General features: G+C 47.6%; 1 protein-coding gene across 1 annotated transcript; it reads right to left on the bottom strand.

Annotated features, from left to right (window-relative positions):
• Positions 1–10,214: 10,214 nt before the first annotated feature.
• On the bottom strand, positions 10,215–23,516 carry ALKAL1 (ALK and LTK ligand 1). Its single transcript, XM_040487857.1, has 5 exons — positions 23,028–23,516; positions 15,951–16,004; positions 14,124–14,204; positions 12,962–13,038; positions 10,215–10,727 (listed from the first exon to the last, which is right to left on the bottom strand). Exons 1-5 carry the CDS (start codon positions 23,197–23,199, stop codon positions 10,698–10,700), a joined length of 414 nt encoding a protein of 137 aa, XP_040343791.1. The 5' UTR covers positions 23,200–23,516; the 3' UTR covers positions 10,215–10,697.
• Positions 23,517–23,584: the final 68 nt, after the last annotated feature.

The following is a 23,584-nucleotide window of genomic DNA, read 5'->3' as shown; positions in this document are numbered from 1 at the left end:
CATTATTTGCTTTGGCCAAAGGAAGATGGCAAGTTTCGGAGGTGTTTTTTCACTGATCCTTTGCGTGCACATCGCTTTCAACATAAAATCGTTAATAATGACAAGAGATGGTTCAAACGCAAGGCTGTCTCTCAGTTTGGAGCAGATAATTACGGAACACAAAGGTTTTGTAACGAGAATCAACTAACTGTAGCTATGGAGAGGGCTGGTTTTCCTTTTTGTAACGCCTATGCTGTCTGGTGGTAATGACTTGTGTCAGCCCCGGGATCACGCGGGCAGGGCAAGCCCGAGACTAACGTCTTGTCAGAAGTTCATGGCATTATTCTCGGGACGGGATGATGACCCTAAGACCATAAAGGTGGGCGCAATGCGTACTGTAAGTCAGGGATATTTCACTTTTCTTATTTAACAATATGTGGTGCTCAGTGCGTTCTGACACTTTGCTAAGCCCTTTAATATTAGCTGATCTGTTTCTCCGAGAGGTGGTTACTGTTTTTATCCCTACGCAGGCGAGAACATGGCAGCACCAGAGGTTTGGTGACTCACCCAAGGTCATACAATCCGTAATAATTCACCTGTTCAAAAAGTTAGCCAGAAAATTCATATGACAGATATGTATCTGTTGGATTTATTTGAGTGCCTACTGTGAAACTTGTTTTTCTTTTGTTCCAGAACCCATCGCCTTCCACCTCCTGCAAAGCCTGCTGTACTGACTTGTGTGCCTCTCGGTGTTTAAACAGGACCAAACCTCTCATATCTTCCCAAAAACTCCTTGGGGCTCACACTTCCCTCCAACCATGCCTTCCCTCTCGCCTCGGCCGGACGCTTCGAGCTTGGGGAACGATCGTCTACATTCGGGGGCCTCCACTTCTGTCCCCCCATTATGCCACCTAAAACCTTTGTCCCCAGACTCGCTGATGTTGCCAGCACTAGTCACATCCCCATTCCCCAGAGCCTGTTTCCCGGGACCTGGGTGAGGCCCTTTTTGCATCTCCTGCTGTAATGTGCTCTCAGAGGCTTCCGTTAAATCAGTGGTTCTTAACTTACCAGGGTGTCATGGATCGACTTCTACAATTGAATGGAAGCCGTGGACCCTTTCGTAAGGAAACGGAAGGATGGCTAATATAAAATACAAGTTATATGCGTGTGTATACACATGAGTGTGTGTGATCCGTTCACTTTCAGAAGGGATTCACAGACCACCTGGGAGCATGACGTGGGAGATTAAGACCTTGTCGTCTGAATTCTGATGACTTCCTCACAACTGCCCCTGTGCCACTCCTACCTGTACATGCCACAGGTCCTGCAATGGCCTCTGGTCCCCATGTAGCTTCCCTCCCTCCCCCAAACCTATTTTTGTCCTCCTGTGTCCATAGGTCCAAGGACACCAAACAGCACGTAATGTCAAAGACAGATTTTCCTTGGGGCGCCTGGGTGGCTCAGTCAGTTAAGCGTCCGACTTCGGCTCAGGTCACGATCTCGCAGTCGGTGAGTTCGAGCCCCGCGTCGGGCTCTGTGCTGACAGCTCAGAGCCTGGAGCCTGTTTCGGATTCTGTGTCTCCCTCCCTCTCTGCCCCTCCCCCATTCATGCTCTGTCTCTCTCTGTCCCAAAAATAAATAAACGTTAAAAAAAAAAATTTTTTTTTAAAAGACAGATTTTCCTCAAGGCTGAAGCCTGAGCTGGAGTCCTAACATGTGTTCCAATGTCACTTCACAGAACTTTGAACAGAACTTTCACTTGGCAGTCAGGGAATGTTCTAGCATTCTGGACACCTACTCATCATGACTGGGAAGCTCAAGAAGTCTTTGAGAAAGTATTTGTTTTCCTTTTTGTTTCGTGACGGAACTGAAGAACCCTGTCTGAACACACACACCCCAGTTCGGAGGAGGGATTAGCCCCATTGTTGAAGGTTGATCTTCCCCCTGCGTGGGCTCTGCTTCTCAGCCACAATTATTCATCAGCGCTGGTATTGGGCCTCATCACTGCTGTTGTCCCCAACCCACAAGAACGAAAAGGCAGCCACTCCATTAAACAGCGAGAGAAAGTCGCCAGGATGATATCGCCCTGGTGCTAACTGACCACTCACTCAAATATATTTTGAGATGTGCAATAGGGAACATTTCACTGACCAGAGGCAGACAAGTGGATAGAATAGCTTCTGTACCTCAACCTCTTCTCCCTCTCTCTCCGTCCCCCCCTCCACCCACCTCCCTGCCTACGATGGGCACAAGCCAAAGAAGCTGAAGACGTCACCTCTGTCAAGGATCAAGAGGCATCTCAGGACACCTTGAGAGATGTGGACAGATGGTTTGCCTTGCTCAGGGCTACACAGCAGGGATCCTAGGAGACGTTTCCAGAAGCAGGGTATTAGGGGACTGCCAGGGCAAAGTCAAGGTAAAACTCAGAAACGCATCACGAAACCTCCATCGGGACCAGATTAGAAGAGGGAGCCAAGATTCTTCAAAGAGGATACAACGAAATCAAACTGAAGAAACTCCCAAGTTAGAATGCCCATCAGATGTCAAAAAAATAGCAGTTCGTGAGCCAAGCAGGTCACAGACCTTTTTATTTGACTGGCATGGTGTCTTATCCTTTTTCTCATTCAATGCCAACATTTAGAAGTGGAGATATTTCACGTCGAAGTCCAGATCCCAGCCTTCTCAGGAAAATCACAAGGAGGCTGCTAACACGGCAACACCAGCCTGAGCTGAAGCCCACCACCCCCGTCAATTCCAACACCAGCCACTGTCCCCCTGGCTCATTCGCATCGTTTGCATGAGTCACCTGGCCCCACAGGCATTTGATTTTCCATGCCCAGGGTTAAATGGCACTCCCAGTTTCCGTACTGTGCTCATGCCTGTAAGTTGGATAAACTGAAGCAGTTATGAAGGGGAAATGAGACAGATGATTTGTCCTGTGGGGTTCGCACAAGTTTACTGCCTAAGTAGGCGACCCTCTCAACAGTGTTTCATAAATCACTGTTTGCCTCTTATTACAAATTACAATATGTTCTTAATCTCGTTCGTTATGCTATGAGATAACCTTACTCCTTATTACATAAAGCACCTACTATGAGCCAGTCACTTTGCCAGGCTCTAGAAATACTTCGGAACATAGGTGATCCTCCGTTCGACCTTATTTATTGGGGAGAGATGGGTAAGTAACAGACAAATACCATTATTGCATAGAGTGATAAGTGATAGGAAACAAATTAAGCAGAGTAGTGTGCGGAAGGGCTGCTTCAGACAGGGCCAGATTTTCTTATCAAGTAACCATTAAAAATTTTTTTTTCTTTAATCTTTATTTTTGAGAGAGAGACAGAGCGTGAGTGGGGGAGGGGCAGAGAGAGAGGGAGACACCGAATCCGAAGGAGGTCCAGGCTCTAAGCTGTCAGCGCAGAGCCTGACACGGGACTCAAACCCATGAACCGTGAGATCATGACCTGAGCCAAGTGGGACGCTCAACCGACTGAGCCACCCAGGCGCCCCTCAAGTAACCATTTTTCAACATGCAGAAAAGTGATCACACACACACACACACACACACCCCACGCCACCTCCCCTCCCCCCAACACCCCCCTCCCCCCCCATCACACATGCATCCTGTCTTCTAGATTCTCTCAAGGGCTAGTTTTAGTAACTCCATCCTGCCTTTCAAAGCAAAGGCAATAGAAGGTGAAGTGGAAGGTCAGGTCATTATGCAGATAGTTCAGAGATTCACTGGGCTGTCCGCTGAAACCCTTAGGTGACCAGTGGAGAACAGCCAATTTAATTGACCTGGCGCTCAGTGTTCTGGAGTAAACATTGTTAACCTCCCGGCTTGCTGCTGGCACAATGAGATTACTTCTGCAATGCGGGGATGTTACTTTGTTACTGAGTAACCATGAGCATTCTCCCCTATTCATCTTTCAACCACTTCCCCACGTGAGAACATTTTCTCCATAGAGACAAATTAAAATCTCTTTATTTATTACTCTCTCAAGTTCTCCCTATTGAGTTCACTACAATGAGCAAATGAGTATCCTTCAATGAAACACACTGTTAACTGGAGATATTTTTAATCAATCCCTAGGCTTTAAATATACAGAGATAGCATAGAATACATTTCTGAGGCACAGTAGTCATCTCTGGGAATGCTTACAATCTAACTTCATAGAACTCCATGGGAAATAATTTACCTTATAGAAGCCACACTAATCATGAAGCCTCTTTGGCCTGAAAGGGCGGGCCTACGCCAGCCGTCTCCATCTTGTTCTGTGTCCTTCACCTTGACCACACCTCCTCCCCTTGAGTAACCCCCCTCACCTGCCTAACAGGACTCGGACCCTTCCCCAGGACCCTTCCCCAGCCAATCGGCTGAGGCCACAGCCATTACCTCACCAACTGCCCCCAGGCCCCAATAAAACCTTTGTCCTTTTGAAACTCACTCTCTTTCCCTGGTATCTCACCGCTGCGTCGGTGCAGGTAGGGGATTGAGCTCGAGCTAGCTCGAATAAAGGCTCTTTGCTTTTGCATCGGACTCGGCTCCCTAGTGGTCTTTGGGGATCACGAATTCTGGGCATAACATTTGGGGGCTCGTCCGGGATCCCCAAGACCCCGAGGGACCCCCAACCCGGAGAGCCTGACTGGCCACGGTTAGTGTCTGTTTGTTCTGTCTTTTCTGTGTGAGCTCATTTCTGGAATTCCGGTAGTGCCCGATGCAGTCTAAGTGGACGCACTGGAGGACCACGGGCCGGGAGTTTCGGAAGACGTTCCGATTCTCCCTTCTGGAGGGACGTGGAATCCCCTCAAAGGTCTGAGACGAGGCGGGTCGCTCCCGCTGGTCGGCGTGAGGCCGTCGTCTTTGGAGGGATGTGGAATCCCCTCATCGGTTTTGGAGGGACATGGAATCCCCTCAAAGGTCTAAGCTAGCTTGCAGTTTTGCTTCCATGGAGTTGGAAGACTTTCTAGGGGCCTTCTGTTTGTCTGTTTTTGTGTTTCTCTGTTTTGTTCTGTGGACTTACTGGACGGACGTTATGGGACAGACTCAGACTACTCCTCTAAGTATTATGATTGATCACTTTAAGGATGTGAGGGGAAGAGCTAACAACCTCAGTGTGGAAGTCCGAAAGGGTCGGTTGCAGTTTTTTTGTTCTAGCGAGTGGCCAACTTTCAATGTCGGATGGCCACCAGAGGGGACCTTCGACCTCCCTACCATCCACCGAGTCAGGAGTATCATCTCTCAGCCTAAGGCGGACCATCTTGATCAGCTCCCTTACATTATCACTTGGCAGGACCTTGTAGAAGACCCACCCTCTTGGCTTAAGCCCTTCCTAACCCTGCTCCCTCCGGAGCCAAAACCCATTCTTGCTTTGCAGGAGACAGAGAAGAGGAAAAGTCTTACCCAGCCTTCAGCACCCCTCTACCCTGTCCTACAGGGGGGGTACTGAAGAAGAATTAATTTTTCCTCCCCCGTATAACCCCTCTAGGATGCCGGAAGAACACCATCCTCCCCCTCCGGGGGAGGCAGACGTTGTTCCGAGAGCGGGAGGCGGAAACGCTCCAGGGGGAAGCCCGCCCTTTACCAGACAAAGGGCTCAGAGGGGGCAATCCGCCTCCGCCGCCGACTCCACTATTCTGCCCCTGCGAGCCACCGGACCCCCAGACGCGGAGGGGAATCAGCCCCATCACTATTGGCCTTTCGCCACTAGTGACCTCTACAATTGGAAAGCTCGGAATCCTAAGTTTTCCGAGAAACCAGCAGGGCTTATTGATTTATTAGACTCTGTTCTTTTTACCCATCAGCCCACGTGGGATGATTGCCAGCAGCTTTTGCAGGTCCTGTTCACGACTGAAGAAAGAGAAAGAATCCTCAGTGGGGCCCAAAAACTAGTTCCGGGCACAGACGGAAATCCCACCACCAACCAGGCTCAGATAGATGCCTCCTTCCCCTTAACTTGGCCCCAGTGGGATTTCAACACGGCAGAAGGTAAGGAGAGGCTCCGGGTCTACCGCCAGACTCTAATGGGGGGTCTCCGAATGGCTGCTAGAAAGCCAACCAATTTGGCCAAGGTAGGAAATGTACAACAGGGAAAAGATAAATCTCCGGCTGCCTTTTTAGAACGGATCATGGAGGCATTCCGTACCTATACCCCCATGGATCCAGAGGCTCCGGAAAGCAAGGCAGCTGTTATCATGGCCTTTGTAAACCAATCGGCCATAGATATTAGGAGAAAATTACAGAAAATAGATAGACTACGAGAAAAAAGTCTGCAGGACTTACTGGTGGTAGCCGAAAAGGTATATAATAACCGGGAGCCTCCCGAGGACAAGCAGGCTCGCGCCATGGCGGCTGCCAGCAGTAAGCAGACTCGAGACCTGGCCAGAATACTACTAGCTACCACTGCTGACTTCCCCGAGGAACGAGACCGCCGTCTCCGGCAGCTGGCAGACGACACAAGAAAAGGTAAAAGCACCAAGGGGGGGAAGCAGAGGCTGCAGAAGGATCAGTGCGCATACTGCAAGGAGATAGGGCATTGGGCCCGAGATTGTCCAAAATGAGCTGGCGGGAAGGGAAGCAAGACTGATCGAGTAAAAGTCCTAGAGCTGGATGAACTAAGTGATTAGGGGAGTCAGGGTTCGGACCCTCTCCCCGAACCCAGGGTAACTCTTAAAGTGGAGGGGACCCCTATTGACTTCCTTGTCGACACCGGAGCACAACATTCGGTCGTCCGCACCCCACAAGGAAAACTAGCTAGCAAGAAGTCCTGGGTACAAGGGGCAACTGGTATGAGCCAGTATTCATGGACTACCCAAAGAACAGTAGATTTGGGAACGGGCCAGGTATCCCACTCCTTTATGGTAATACCAGAATGCCCCTACCCGCTGTTAGGACGGGACTTACTGACCAAGATTGGAGCTCAGATAACTTTCAGACAAGGGGGGCCTCAGGTCACCGATGGCAAGGGCCACCCCATCCAGGTCCTGACCATGAAACTGGAGGATGAATACCTCCTCCACCAGGAGGCGCTCCCGAGAGAGAATAATATAGACAGATGGCTACAAGAATTCCCCTCAGTTTGGGCAGAGACAGGGGGGATGGGACTAGCCGCTCACAGGACCCCAGTCCTGGTAGAGCTCAAGCCAGGAGAGAGTCCGGTAAGGATCAAACAATACCCCATGTCTCAGGAGGCCCGGAAGGGGATCCAGCCACACATCCAGAGACTACGAAGCCTAGGGGTACCAGTTCCTTGCCAGTCTGCCTGGAACACCCCCTTACTGCCGGTCAAAAAGCCTCACACAAATGACTACCGACCGGTACAAGACTTCCGGGAAGTAAATAAGAGGGTCGTGGACATACACCCAACTGTTCCCAACCCATATACTCTCTTGAGCTCCTTGGCGCCCTCCAGGGTCTGGTATACTGTACTAGATTTAAAGGACGCCTTCTTCAGTCTGCCGTTGGCACCCCAGAGCCAACCCTTGTTCGCCTTTGAGTGGCATGATCCGGAGGAGGGCTACAGTGGGCAACTCACCTGGACACGGCTACCTCAGGGATTCAAAAATTCACCCACCATCTTCGACGAGGCACTACACGAGGACCTGGTATTTACAGACACCTTCTCTGGCTGGGTGGAGGCATACCCAACCAAGCATGAAACGGCTCAGACGGTGGCTAAGAAGCTACTAGAAGACATCTTACTCAGGTATGGTTTTCCTGCCATGGTAGGATCAGACAATGGACCAGCTTTTATCTCGCAGGTAACACAGGCAGTAGCCAAGGCAGTGGGGGCAAACTGGAAATTACATTGTGCTTATAGGCCCTAGAGCTCAGGACAGGTAGAAAGAATGAATAGAACCCTAAAAGAGACCCTTACCAAATTAACCATGGAGACTGGCGGGGACTGGGTGACTCTCCTACCGTATGCCCTTTACCAGGTTAGAAACACTCCTTACACTCTGAGTTTTACTCCCTACGAGATCATGTTTGGCAGACCACCCCCTGTTATTCCCAGCCTTCGAGCTGAACTTATTGCTGAGTTTAAAGATCAAGAACTTTTTCTTTCCTTGAGCGGGCTCCAGAGGGCGCACGAGGACATTTGGCCACGCCTCCGTGCCATCTACGAGGCTGGGATGAGGCTGGCCCGATCCCGACACCTCATCAGTACAGGCCGGGAGACTGGGTCTACGTCAAGAGGCACCACCGAGAAACTCTCGAGCCGCGCTGGAAGGGACCCTACATCGTGGTGTTGACAACCCCCACCGCTCTCAAGGTAGACGGCATCGGGACCTGGGTCCATCACACCCACGCTCAGCCAGCGGACCCCTCCTCGATCCGGAATGACGTTGTCACGCGATGGGCCATCAGTCGGGACCAACACAACCCGCTCAGGCTCAAGCTACAGCGCATTTGACCTACCTAATATTGGTAACTCTGTTAACTCTGCTTGTCATTGCTCATGCTGCCGGGAGTCCTCACGCCCCCCAAAACATCACCTGGCAGATCATAGACACCAGCTCGGGGACAATACTTAATCAGACGTCCCAGAGCCACCCCAGGGACACTTGGTTCCCAGAACTTCGCGTAAACCTCCAAACTCTGTTCCCCTTGTCACCATAAATGCAGCCGGTCCCATGATTGGGTCCCTAAGCTACATGACAAGGGGGGAATGAAAAGGCGGGCCTACGCCAGCCGACTCCATCTTGTTCTGTGTCCTTCACCTTGACCACACCTCCTCCCCTTGAGTAACCCCCCTCACCTAACAGGACTCGGACCCTTCCCCAGGACCCTTCCCCAGCCAATCAGCTGAGGCCATAGCCATTACCTCACCAACTGCCCCCAGGCCCCAATAAAACCTTTGTCCTTTTGAAACTCGCTCTCTTTCCCTGGTATCTCACCGCTGCGTCGGTGCAGGTAGGGGATTGAGCTCAAGCTAGCTCGAATAAAGGCTCTTTGCTTTTGCATCGGACTCAGCTCCCTGGTGGTCTTTGGGGATCACGAATTCTGGGCATAACAGGCCTACTCTTTTTTTTTTTTTTTTTCAGCCTAATATGTCTTACCATTAAGTTCTTACCTGTCATTATTCAATAGCCTCTTCTTCACTTTTACAAAAATAGCACTCCAACTATCGGGGTGCCTGCCTGGGGGGCTCAGTCGGTTAAATGTACAACTTTGGTCCAGGTCACGATCTCACGGTTCGTGAGTTCGAGCCCCCGCATCAGACTCTCTGCTGTCAGCACAGAGCCTGCTTCGGATCCTCGCCTCCCTTTCTCTGCCCCTCCCCCCACTCTCAAAAATAAATAAGCATTTTACAAAAGAGCACTCCAGCTCTTAGAAAGTTAAGAGCAAAAGCTACTTCATTTTTTCTGAATGTTGTAAATACCATAATTACTACATTAAGTGCAATGAACTAAAAAGGTGGTATTTTTCCTGTTCTTTACTCCATAGCATTATTGCAAAATTCCATTCCACCTCCTCTGTTTTTTAAACATAATTACTTGTCTTTGCCCAGAAGCCAAAATAAATAACACTGAAATTGAAAATGTAGCTTCAGAATATTCCTGAAGCCAAAGGGCATTTTTGAGCTTGTTTTTCTGATGGATAAAGGAGAACGTATGTTTACACACACAGACAGGATACACTCCGATATGGGAGAGACCAAACGTGGTGCACCATACAAGCATGGGCTAGTACAGACATGCCTGTGTCCCTGACGCCCACACGACAGAGGACGAGCAGTGAGAGGCAATGCCTGTGCTGGCTATGCCCTGGCAAACCACTCATGCTGTGTCTACTTTAGAAGGATGGGGGTTTTCTATCATTTTATTGTAGGGTTCTCATTTTTACACTGTTGCTTTTACATGAAGCTGTTTCAAAGTATCAGAATGCATACAGGCTGGCTCAGTCAGGGGAGTGTGCGACTCTCGATCTCAGGGTCATGAGTTCCAGCTCCACGGTACACGTAGAGATTACTTAAATTAAAAAAAAAAAAAAATCCAAACAGAGCATCCAGGCAGCCCACATATTCTCCTAACTCCATAACATATAGCTCTCCTCTTTTTATTTAGGACAGCAGTACCATATGTCCAGACTTCAGAAAGACAGGAATTTTCTGAGGAGACTAGTTAGCAGTTTAGAAAATACATATTTATCCATATATACATATGTAGTAATCACATCCCAATAGTATAACTTCTGCGACAAATAGATTCAATTCAAAGAAAAGCAACACAGATCTTTTATATTTCAGTTTTAATAGAATTCATATTTCCAATTATTGCAGTTAAAGACAAATCTGAATGGGTGTATTTAAATATTATTTAAAAGAATTGTAAAAGTGGACTTCATACAGGATTATTCAAAAAAATATATTACTTAAATCATTTCTCACCAGTACTCTGAGACATAATTTATGTAATTAAATCTTTAATTCATACCTATATGGAATATTAACCATATAAGAAAATAATATAATAAGCATAAAAGAATAGCACACTTTTTTAATATTCTATTTACGTTGTGTGATTTAAGCATTGTTTTAAAACATTTCAAATTACTCTATACACAAAGATAAACCAAGAAAGACTTCGTTGTACGGAAGGACACAACTAATCAATTATTTCTGTAAAATCTCAGATGAGATTTTCATCTTAATACAGCATAAAATTAGATGCTTCCCCTCTTCGTACAGTTAGCATGATTCCAGGCACTTTTTCCTTCAAGCTGCATTTATATTCTTAAGCAATGCCTATCAGGGACAAGAAGAAAAATGTCATTTATAATCTGGTTTTTAATGTACTTAAAAACATGTATAGTTTTAATACAGTCATATTTTATTTTATTTTATTTTGCTTAAAGAATCTGTGGGCTCAATGCATAATCTAATCCTGAGAATATAGGCTAATGTGTGTGTGGAAGGGAAAAGGGTCAATCAGTACTTTTAGATACTTTCAATTATGACTTCCCCACTAAAGTGTTATGATATCTAAATAAACTGAAAAATGAACTTGGCATCACCTAAACAACTTATAAATATTCCTAAAACGTAGTAATCTGTAATTCTGTGTTTCTAATACCTTGTTAAATAAATAATGAGAAACACATACTCCTATAGAGGAAATCACTAAACCTCTAAACTCTACAGTTTCCAAGGGGGGTATTTATCAGCTCTGTCTTCCACGAATCTAGTCTCAGGGGAAGTTAGCCGGTAGGCAATATTTTGTATTACAGCACAGTACTTGTTTTGTGAGAACTTTTGCAGTTAATATGTTGTTTTGGACTTTATGTTTATTTACTCATTCACATAAAATATGTTAAAACCAAGAAAGATAAATGTGGCTTGATTTAGGTAATTTCAACAGCCTAATGAATTTTCTTTATTTGTACATGTTTTACATTATTCACAAGGTTTGAGATAGATTGAGAGTAATTAATTCAAGTACCTTGCCATTGAATGCTAAAATGATCTAGCTCATTTTCTTAATCTAAAAAAGAGAATTTTTAAAATTTAGCAACTAAAAATATGCAGAATTAAGAGTGCCCATTATTATTAATTTACCATCACTATTTATTTATTTATTTATTTATTTATTTAAATGTTTATTTATTTTTCAGAGAGAGACAGAGTGTGAGAGGGGGAGGGGGAGGGAGAGAGGGAAACACAGAATCCAAAGCAGGCTCAAGACTACCAGCTGTCAGCACAGAGCCCGATGCAGGGCTCGAACTCAAGAACTGCGAGATAATGATCTGAGTCAAAGTCGGAGGCTCAACAGACTGAGCCACCCAGGAGCCCCTATAATTGCTTTTTAAAGAAGAATAAAAATAGCAATGAAAGTCAGGATTGTCTTAGTAACTGGCACAACAAACCTGTGAGATGAGTTACTTGGGGTAGATTAAGTCACATAGGCCAGATGGAGATATATGTAGATACTTCTAGACTACAGGTATCCCATGACTTCCATTTCTACCCTCACAAGCTATGAAACTAGTTTCTTTAAAGGGACTTGTCCGTGGTACTGAAATACTGACCCCCGCCCCCACCTCCCCCAAACAGGTTGGCTTTGATCTGCACTGGGAAAGAATTACTGAGTAGAAAGATCTCTGCAAAAAATGAATGTCTTTCAGTCTCTTGTATAGAGTCTACTTTTGTAAATATTATAATTTTCATCAGATTTATTTAGGTTATCCAAATACTTTATTACCCTAGGGCTCTTAGGGTAATTTAGCCAGAATGAAAATTCTGACTTACCATTTCAGTCTGGCAAAGTATATACTAGAGCAGATGATGATTACATGGTTATGTTTTTGATCCCTTGCTTTTTCTTTTATTCTTCCAATACTTTCTCTCTTCTCCTTACCTATCTTGCATAAACCAAAAGTTTAGGACCCAGCACAACTTTTATTATATCTTTTGACCAGCTGAAAAGAAAATAGAGCTTTAAATAGTTTTGTTCATCTAATGTCTACCTGCATAAGGCTTCTGCACAAAAATAATATAACCCCAAAGGTCGAAATATTTTTAAAAAATCAGTCAGTAAGCGTCCAACTTCAGCTTGTCATGATCTCACCGTTGATGAGTTCGAGGCCCGCATCAGGCTCTGTGCTGACAGCTCGGAGCCTGGAGCCTGCTTCAGATTCTGGGTCTCCCTCTCTCTCCCTCTCTCTCTGCTCCTCCCCCACTCACACTCTGTCTCTCTCTCCAAAATAAATAAACATTAAAAAAAAATTAAAAAATCACTCAGGACTGGTAAGGCTGCCAAAAAGCTGTTTACCTTACTTAATTTAATCACTGTTGAGGGCATTTGTAATGAACTCAATAAAGCAGTCTGTGCATTTAGACCAAGCTTTAACACTAAGTAAAAAATCCACAGGTTAAGTTCATTATGTGTTGCTAACATCAGCTATCTGGCTTTTTCAATTGTTCAACATTTCTTAAGAAAGTTAGCCTGTCAAACAGAATAAGAAAAATAAATAAATACATACTCCTAGGGCAGGTCTTGTCTGTGAGCACAGGGGACTCACTGCCAGCCTTGTAAGCAATCTAGCACATCTCTTGTAATCTAGGAAAACATTTAAAGGTTAATTACGTATATAGTTACTACAAGTGTCGGGAAAACCATGTTATTATTGTCACTGATTAGTAATGAGAGCTACAATTGAATAAGCACCCAACACAACAAATGTTTAACCGGGGTCGTTCCATGAATTCTCCTCCTAACACAATCAGGGAGATGTTACTGTTGTTCACTTAAGAGTCAAACAGGAAAACCCAGCGTCCAAATGTCAAGAATCTATCTCATACCCAGCGAGCAGCCTGAGTCCAAAGAGCAAGATGCCCCACTGTGCCGTGGGATCACTCAGTCTGCTTTGATTCCGGTGTGATTCATTTCCCCAAGTCATTGAACACAAGCAGTTTTGAAAAAAATTATAACAACTCGGACTCAACAACCTGAGTAAAACTGAATATTCCTCGAGATGGCCAATCTAGTGGAGAAGAAGCAAAATGCTTAAAATCCATTTACCTAAAAAGGGAAGTTTAGGTTCAGAAAGGAATTTAAAAACAGCTGAATTAGCTCACGTGATCATGATTTAGGCAGTTTCAATGACAGCATTTAAAATACTACGTTTGAAATGACTATTAACTTCAGTAACTTAAGTGTCCAAAAGAATTCATTAGAGCAACCCTTAAAACACTATGCTACCGTTGTTGAGAACAACGGATCACTCGTTGTATAAATGATACAATATGAAACTGTTTAAAATAACTTAAGAGGAAATTCTGACTTCCCCTTCACCATCATCCTATTTTTGTGTTTCATTTATATGACAAAGCACTTTATGCCAAGGAATTTGAAAAACGATAAAAGGTTTAAATCTCCGACAAACATTTCATCCAGTAAGGAAACCTGGCTATTTTCAGATTTGGATCTAGTCCCAATTATGACGTTCCGTTCCTTACACCGTCAACGACACACACAAACGTTACTTAAGTACTGTCAGTGTTATAAACAGCATCTCATACAATGTTTAGTCTATTTCCAGCCACAGAGAGTGGAAGTTTAAAATTACATGCATTTATTGCTGGAAACAGACTTTTTCTAAAAGAAAAAAAAAAAAACAACACACAACTATCCAAACTACTTACAAGCTGGCGTTGAACAATCCCTGGTATTGTGATACAGTCGATGGAAATGTATGCTACATTCATCTGGAAACGTGATTGGCCCTATGGGAAAAGAAAAGAACATTTATGATAAACATAGGCATGTTTTCCAAACAGATTTGCTAGCCTTTATGGGTGGAGATATTACAACTGTAGCGTAACATCCTTCCATGCCCTTAAAAGAACTTGTCTGGAAGCACTTCTCCTTATCTTGGCTCTGTGGGAGGCAGTACATTGTAATCTGTGAAAAATCATCTAAATTCACTATCAATTCTCAACATTCCACATAATGGAACCTTCAGTTTCTAAAGAACTCTTCAGAATAACTAAGAGAGAAAAGCTCTAGACAGAAAAAAAAAAATCTCTAGAAAGCAAATCAAGAGGATGTGAAAAATAAAAAATAAATATCTTTGGTCCCCTCTTTCTGTTCTTCAGTTTTTTAATTTTTTTAAATATTTATTTATTTTTGAGAGAGGGAGACAGACTGCGAGCAGGGGAGGGGCAGAGAGACAGGGAGACACAGAATCTAAAGCAGGCTCCAGGCCTGAGCTGTGAGCACAGAGCCAGACGCGGGGCTCAAACTCACGGACCGGGAGATCATGACCCGAGCCGAAGACGGATGCCTAACTGACTGAGTGCCACTCAGGCACCCCTCTTCAATTTTTTATTTAATAGGAATTAATGTTTATATGCAGAGAGCCTTATTCCATTTTCTAATTATAGTAATTTGTGTCTTATTAGTGTCAAGGACTATTGTAAAGTGAATAGGGCCTTGAGACTTCCTTTTTATTGCCACAAATCCCAGACAGTCCCCACCAAAATTCACCTCTATATCTGGAGTCTGGCTTTCTGGGAGTGGTAGAAGGGCCCACAGTGGCGTGAACAGAGGACCTAGACACAATACTGGGAAATTCCTTACACTTGCTGGGGCTCAGGGGGGTCTTGGCTTGATACGCAAAACCATTGTTCTGAAGTTGATTAACGAACATGGCCGCTGGCTTCGGTTAAGTGGGGAAAACTGTATCTTCCCCAGCTTATAGGCCTGAGAAGTAAACTAAGGAAAGGTAGCTGGGACGATTGGGAATGGCCAGGCAAGAGGAATGGTCAGGATGGGGGTGCTTGGTTCAAAACAATTTAGTCATTTGCTAGCACTGGAGGCACAGGATGCGTTCCAATGATCTCACAAAGTTGATATGAAGAACAAAACAATATCATGGAAGAGTATTCCATGCTTAAGGTATGGTGTACGAAAGCCCGTCTTTCCCCTAGACAAAAAAAACCTCTATTGCCCCCATCAGCTGGAGAGCTTGGTCTAAATTCCTTACATTCTCTTTAGGACCCTTCACAGTATGACTCTAGCCTACATTTTCAGCCATAGTTTTACCCAGTGGCCACACACACCTTTACCTAACCATACCCCACAGTGCACCCACACCGTCTACCTGTCCTGCCCCCAAACTACCATGTTCTCAAAGAATTCCTTGTGACCAGAATGCTTCTCTCATCCAGGAAAGTACCATTCATTCCTTAGAGCCCAACGTAAGTACAGTGTCGACAACAAGCCTATCCTGCTGGTTCTTGGCAAAATTACTCACTTTCTGTGTATCCCTAAAACTGTATTTACACTTCTATTACTTACCAAGGTCGGGATTATATTACCATTAATACAAGTTAATGGCATCTGTCCACTTCCCTAACTGGACTGCTGAGATTCTTACAGACATTTCCCTTCAAATGCCAAGTGCCTAACACAGTAATTTGCACACAATCCTTTTATTTAATGGAGTCACTGGTAAATTTCGTGCTTACCTGTGAAATGCTTTATTAATTTGTCTTTTAAGTTCGAATCTTTTAGGAACATTTCTGCAAAGAAAAAAAAAAAGTTTTAGGATCTGTGGGAGGCATTTCCATCATGAAAAACATCCTTACAAATAGGCTATAACGACAGGCACCTGACTCATGAACTCACAGTGGGTCATGCAGCCGATTCCAAATCTGTATCTCTAGCCCTGAAGGTTCCCTGGGGGCTCCAGACCTCCCCCGGGGCTACCCGCTTGCCCCTACCACTCTATCCAGGAAACTCACAGGCCTCTCAAAAGTACACAGCCAGACCTGAACGTCTGATTTCCCTGCTGTTCCAGACTCGCATCTCCCCCACACTCCCTGGTCTCCTACCTGGCATCACTCTTTACTCTTGGCTCGGGCCAGATATCAAGAAGACATGCTTGACTTTCCTCTCTCCCTCTCTGCTATATACGATCCATTACTTGATTTCATACATTCCACCTCCAAAAATGATCTGCGACCCATACACCTGTGTTTCCTCTCATTACCACGAGACTGGCCCAAGCCGTCATGCTTTCATGACTGTACCCGGCCAACAGCCTCCTGATGGGTCTTCTCCGTCCCCAACCCACTCTCCCCATCACAGCGGGAACAAATGAACGGAAATGGGCTCCAGGCCAGGATGTTCTCCCACTTAAAGGGCTTTGCGCTTTAGTTTTTTTCTTTTTTTTTTTTAACTTTTATTTTAGTTATTTATTTTGAGAGAGAGAGAAAGCGCGAGCACAGGAGGGGCAGAGAGAGAGTCAGAATCCCAAGCAGGCTCTGTGCTGCCAGTGCAGAGCCGGATGCAGGGCTGGAGCACACGAATCACGACCTGAGCCCAAGTCAGACGGCTTAACCGACTGAGCCACCCAGGCGCCCCAAGGGCTTGGCACTTTAAATAAGTGAATATAAAAACTCAAAGTGCATCCCACCCTTCACCTTGTATTCCCTATAAATACACCGCCCAGACAATGCTATTTATAAAAACAGTTGGGAGAGTATGCGCCACTCTTCTAGAGGAAAAGAAAACCGACCCGTTAAAAAATCTTGAACCTGATGTTTGTTGGCAGTGGCAGATTTAAACCTTCAATGTCCTTATAACTGAGTCCTGTGCGCGTCGAACATCAAATGAGTCTAATGGGGGTGCGAATGCTTGTCACCTCCCTACACGTGAGTCGGAATGACCACGCTGATTTGTGTGGCCTTGTTGAGACAGGCGCTGTAAAACAAAGACTCGGGAATGCTAACGCCCTTCACATCCTACAGTTAATGAGGGTTGTGAGAGCCCCTCCTTGCCCGGGCGGCTCCCTGCTCCCCGCAGCCCTGTGCCAGCCCAGAACAGCATTGTCAGGGCGGTAGGCCTGCGGCTGGAGTGGAGCTCCCCTCCCCCTGACAACAAACACCTACACTTTATGACCCATCCAAACTAACCCGGAAAAACAAAGCAACCGTGACGATGTAAATATCTCTTTATATAAATATCCCGGTGTTCTCATCCGTTCGAGTCCAGCTTGAACATGGGTCCTTCCTCCATATCTCTCTGCAACCTCTCAGCCAATTGCTGAGCCAGTTGGCTCCTGTGGTGTCAATACTCCACGTTTTATCTGGCACAGCAGCTCCCCTGGCCCTTTCTGAAAGCTGAGCCGGCCGAGTGCAGAAGGAGCACTTTGGCGAAAGCGTGTTCGAAGATCAGAGTAGGTCTAGTTCCAAACGTATTTTCCACTATAATTTTAGTATTTAGACCTGGCACGACGGTGACACTCGGGTTTGGAAGGTATACGTTTTAATTTTTTTTTAAGTTTACTTATTTTTGAGAGAGAGAGACAGAGTGCCAGTGGGGGAGGGGCAGAGAGGGGGAGACACAGAATCCGAAGCAGGCTGCAGGCTCCGAGCTGTCGGCACGGGGCCGACACGGGGCTGGGACCCACGGACCACGAGATCATGACCTGAGCCGAAGTCGGATGCTCAACCGACTGAGCCACCCAGGCGCCCCAGAAAGGTACACATTTTAAATAAATTACCCCCTCTTGTACACCCCCACTGCACACTTTCTAACTTCTATAAAGGAAATTGTCACATTCCGATTAGCATAATAGTGAACTGTGGACATGTCTGGCTCCAAACAATATTGTGGGCTCTTATGTTTGTAAGTTTATTTATTTATTTTGAGAGAAAGACGGAGAGAGCAAGCAGGGGAGGGGCAGAGAGAGAGAGAGAGAGAGAGAGAGAGAATCCCAAGCAGGCTCTGCACTGTCAGCGTGGAGCCAGATGCAGGGCTCAAACCCACAAACTGTGAGATCATGACCTGAGCAGAAACCAAGAGTCAGACCCTTAAGTGACTGAACCACCCAGGCACCCCTATTTTGTACCTATGTCTAATGATATAATATATAATTATGAAAAACAATTATGAGAAGTTTAAACCAATACAAATGCCTATGTCAAAAATCAATGCATTACTAGATTATGTGAAACACTGAATAAAAACTTGTGGTTGGTATATTTATTTGCAGCCCCCTACGGGCAGCACACATCAGTCTCACTAGGCCCACCTTCAAGACAGTAAGTGATGTCTGTTGCCTAAACTGACCCTGTTATCAGCGCCAGTAAAGAAAAGGCCCGAAGCAAGGAAGAGGGTGGAAACCCAGAGTCAGACACTGGACCGACCCAGCCACCCATGCGCCCTCATGGGCTTCTTAAGGAAAGGGACGATGTCTTGTTCGTGTGTTATCACCTGCAGGATGTACAATAGTGCCTTGCGGACGGAACATCTAGGAAATGTTTAAGGAATTAAAAGCTGAGAGGATGACCCCTTGAGGAGGTTGTTACCTTTGAAATGAAAACAATCAATGCTTTGCTTGAGCTCAGACAGGTCGCCAAGAGAAACCATACTTTTAATACACTGGAATTGTCATTTCAAAGTACAAACATAACATAGGAACACATAGCAGGTTGACGTGAAGGAAACAGAGAAGTGATCATTAAGTTGACACCCCAAGCGATAAGCAAGAGATGTCTAGGTGAGAAGAGACGGGACGAACGCCCCAGAACAACAACAAAGAAAGGAGATCTCCAGTAAGATGAAGACTAACAGGTGTCTCCTGGCCAATGAGCGGAGCCCAGGGGCGCGGTGGGCAGGAACAGAGAACGGAGGGCCAGCCGGCACCCGGGCAAAGGTGGTGAAGAAGGGGAAATCATGCCTTTCCAGTTCCTGTATTTCTGAGGCTTTAACATCAGAAGCCTTGCTGGCCCCGGAGAGATGGCCCCTCTCGGAGCTGGCCAGCGATTCCGGAGAAAGGAAAGCCCGAGCGCACCTTTCATCTGCAAACCAACCAATCCACAGCCCAGGCCCCTACGACCGGCCTCATCCAGTCCTCACAGTCAAGGCCAATATTCCCCCGCCCTCATTCCCCAGGGCCAGGAACCAAACAGGTACATACCGCCCTACACTCCGGAGCCCGCTGAAATCATTCCAACTGGCCGGTCCTAAACCAGCTCACCTTGCCCCTCCTGAAGAAACCACTCTGCTCCCGACCAAACCTGGCGCTTCCCCCTCTGCCCCTAGGGGCACGCCGTGACCCGGTTTCTAGGGAACTGTGAGCAAAACTTCTTCCTTCACGACAGTCATTTCCAGGTCTTGCCACGCCCGACTGAAAACAAATCCCGCGTCCATCTCAAAACACGAGCGGTGGTGGATACAGGCATACCTTGAAAATATTCCAGGTTCGGTTTCAGACCACCACAGTAAAGCAAGCCAAGTTCATCTCTGCTTTCCCAGTGCCTACGAAGGTTATGTTTATATTATACTGTAGTCTGTTAGGCGTGCAATAGCATTACGTCTTTTTTTTTTTTTTTTAAGGTACATCTTGGGGCGCCTGGGTGGCTTTGTCGGTTAAGCGTTCGACTTCAGCTCAGGTCATGATCTCACAGTTCGTGAGTTCGAGCCCCGCGTCGGGCTCTGTGTTGACAGCTCAGAGCCTGGAGCCTGCTTCCGATTCTGTGTCTCACTTTCTCTCTCTGCCCCTCCCCCGCTCATGCTCTATCAAAAAATGAATAAATGTTAAAAAAAATTTTTTTTCTTAAAGTACATATCTTAATTAAAACATACTTGGGGCGCCTGGGTGGCTCAGTCGGTTAAGCATCCGACTTCAGCTCAGGTCACGATCTCACGGTCCGTGGGTTCGAGCCCCGCGTCGGGCTCTGGGCTGATGGCTCAGAGCCTGGAGCCTGCTTCCGATTCTGTGTCTCCCTCTCTCTCTGCCCCTCCCCCGTTCATGCTCTGTCTCTCTCTGTCTCAAAAATAAATAAACGTTAAAAAAAAATTAAAAAAAAAACATACTTTATTGCTGAAAAGTGCTATCACCTGCGGCTTCAGCAAGTCATAATCATTTTGCTGCTGGGGGGAGGGGTCTTGCATCACATGATGGCTGCTGACTCATCAGGCTGGTGGCTGCTGAAGGCCTAGGTGGCTGGGGCCATTTCTTAAAATAAGATAGGACAACAGTGAAATTTGCCGGATCACCTCATTCTTCCTTTCATGAACGATTTCTCCGTAGCATGTGATGCCGTTTGATAGCATTTTGTTCACGGCAGAACTCTTTTGAAAACTGGATTCAATTTTCTCAAATCCTGCCACTGCTCTATCAACAAAGTGTATGGAACATTCTGAATCCGTGACTGTCAGTTCAACAGAATTCACAGCATCTTCACCAGGAGGAGTAGGTGCCATCCTAAGAAACTACTTTTCTTGGCTCATCCGTGCGAAGCAGCTCCTGATCCGTAAAAGTCTGATCGTGACATGGCGGCAATCCCATCACGTGTTCAGGCTCCACTTCCGGCTCTACTTCTCGTCCTGTTTCCATCGCACCTGCACTTGCTTCCTCCCTGAAGTCCGGAACCCCGTAATGTCATCCATGAGGGTTGGAAGCAACAGCTCCCAAAACGCTTGTCCCTATTGATATTCTGACCTGTTCCCGTGCGTCACGAATGTTCTTAATGGCATCTAGAACGGTGAGTCCTTTCCAGAAAGGTTTCCGATATGCTCACCCAGATCCATCACACCAGTCACTGTTTGGCAGCTATGGTCTTGTGAAATGTACTGCTTAAATGATAAGCCTTGAAAGTCCAAATTACTCCTTGACCCATGGGCTACGGAACGGATGTTGTGTTAGCAGACCTGCTAACGACATTAACGTCATTCTACGTCTCCATCAGAGCTCTTGGGTGACCAGGTGCATTGTCAATGAGCGGTAATATTTTGAAAGGAAATCTTTTTTCGAGCGCTGGCTTCCATTTAGAGTCACCAGCTGCATCAGCCCTAACCAGAGAGTTATCCTGTCCTTTGAAGCTCTGAAGGCAGACGTTGACTCCTCTCCAGCTATGAAAGTCCTACATGGCATCTCCTTCCAATAGAAGGCTGTTTCATCTGTATTGAAGTTCCGTTGTTTAGTGTAGCGACTTACATTAATGATCTCAGCTACACCTCCTGGATAACTTGCCGAAGCTTCCACATCAGCCCTTGCTACTCAGCTTTGCACTTCTTTATTATGCCGACGGCTTCTCTCCTTGAGCCTCAGGAGCCAACCTCTGCTCGCCTCCAACTTTTCTTCTGCGGTCTCTCAGCGTCCGTGGAATCGAAGAGAGTTCGGGACCTTGTTCCGGTTTAGGCTTTGGCTTAAGGGAATCTCGTGGCTGGTCTGATCTTCTCTCCAGGTCATTGAAACTTTCCCCATGTCAGCAATAAGGCTGTTTTGCTTTTGCATCATTTGTGCGTTCGCTGGAGTAACACTTGTCATTTCCTTCAAGAACTTCTCCTTGACAGTCGCAACTTGGCTAACTGTTTGGTGCCACAGGCCTAGCTTTGGGTCTGTCTTGCCTTCCTCACCAAGCTGAAGAGTTTCCAGCTTTTGATTGAGAGACATGTGACACTCCTTTCACTTGAACACTAAGAGGCCACGGCAGGATTATTAATTGGCCTAATTTCCAATACTGTAGTGTCTGGGGAATGGGGACACCCGAGGAGAGGGGCCAGCAGTGGTCTCATAAGCGGCCCCTCCCCACTGCTCTGGCCTCACGTCGCCTGGCCTCCCCACCCCACCCCCCACCCGTGTCCCCCAGAGGCTGAGGTAGAGCTGGGCTGCGTGAAGCGGCCAAAACAATGTTTCCCCAGAGTGGGCTCCTTCAAAACCAGTTCTGTGAGCTGCAAATAAAGAATAAATGCTAGATTTTGAAAAGAGAGAGAAAGAGAGAGAGAGAGAGAGAGAGCAAGAGAGCAGGGGAGGGGCAGAGAAAGAGGGAGAGAATCCCTAGCCGACTCCGAGCTGTCAGCGGCTACCCTGACGAGGGGCTCGATCTTACAACCACAAGATCAGGACCTGAGCTCAAGTTATGAGCCAGAGGCACAACGGACTGAGCCAGCAGGCCCCCCATCCTGGACTTCTGTACCTTGGGGAGGCTCGTGACCTCTATCTATGTTGACTAGTTTTGTTCCCTGTCCTTCCGTCATCCCCTCCCTGGGCGTCTAAGTAGCCAGGGATCTGAGTTTCCAGGGCTGATTTGGGAGCCTGGCCTCGGGAAGGTGCGAGTTAACGACAGCCACCTCGGCCGGCTCAAAACCGCGTGCGCCTCAAGCATTCCCGGAGGCCAGCTAGAAGAGGGAAGCAAAGCGGGGCTCCCCGAGCCCGGTCAGGCTGTGTCTGCGCGTTCAGGCAGGGTTCTTGCTCAGCTCTCGAGGGCCCAGTCAGACCCAGGAGGAGGGGCTTCCAGGGCGGGAACCGTGCGCCAGGCCCGGGTGGGCGGAGGCCGACCGCGGGGTTTCGGCCGCTGCACCTGCCTCCGGAAAGGGCCTCCCTCGCCGGGTCACGCCGGTTCCTTCGTGAGACGGGGTTTTTTGCTACTTAAGTCTCGACAAGGCGAAGTCTAATAAACTCCTTACCTGCTTTCCTGAGAGCCAGTCATGTGCAGAGACGGTCCGGTCCCTGCCCTGCTGAACTGCGGTGTCCCGCAGCGGGCAGCCCCCAGGGTCAGAGCGCACGTCCGGCCGCGACAGGGACCGCTTACCTGTGCTCCGGGTGGCCCTGGCCGCGGGGAGAAACGGCCACGGCTGGGGTTCCTGGTCCACGGCACGGGCTCCTCGGCGACCCCGGGGCCTCGCCTGGGCCCCGGGCAGGGACAACGCCAGCGCGAGCAGGAGCAGCAGGGGCGGCAGGGCGCCAGGCTTGGCGCGCCGCATGTCTGCGCGCCGGGACGTCCCGAGGGGTGGGTCGCGGGGGCCGACACCGGCGCGCCTCCGGGTCGCGAGACGGGGACGCGGGGCGGAGGCTGGGGGCGGGGGGGGTGCGCGGGATGGTCCCAGGGGACGAGGGCGAGTCCCGGCGCACGCGACTCCACGGCACACGCGAGCCTCGGACTCGGCTGGTCTTCGCGACCTCGGACACCGGGTCTCGGCTCACGGAACCCGCAACTTCCAGGTCGGGACGCGGCCGCCCGGGGCTGCGGGGTGCGGAGCGCACGGGGCGCCAGAGGCCGGCGGTGCCTGGAGGCGCGACCTGCCGGGGGCGGCCCGGCCCGGGCGCTAAGTGTCCTCCGGGCGGCTGCGGGGGCGGGGCCGCCACCTG

The sequence above is a fragment of the Herpailurus yagouaroundi genome, unplaced genomic scaffold (genome assembly GCF_014898765.1).
Source record: "Herpailurus yagouaroundi ecotype Mexico unplaced genomic scaffold, PumYag 165, whole genome shotgun sequence".
Lineage (NCBI taxonomy): Eukaryota > Metazoa > Chordata > Mammalia > Carnivora > Felidae > Herpailurus > Herpailurus yagouaroundi.
The sequence above is the reverse complement of the archived record's forward strand: the minus strand, read 5'-3'. Positions and strand labels throughout refer to the sequence as shown.

Coding starts and splice junctions, on each gene's coding strand:
- ALKAL1 (XM_040487857.1), bottom strand. CDS start 23,199: ATGCGGCGCGCCAAGCCTGGCGCCCTGCCGCCCCTGCTGCTCCTGCTC. Junction 16,005..23,027: donor CAGGGCCACCCGGAGCACAG/GTAAGCGGTCCC, acceptor TTTTCTTTGCAG/AAATGTTCCTAAAAGATTCG. Junction 10,728..12,961: donor AGACAAGACCTGCCCTAGGA/GTATGTATTTAT, acceptor TGTCCCTGATAG/GCATTGCTTAAGAATATAAA.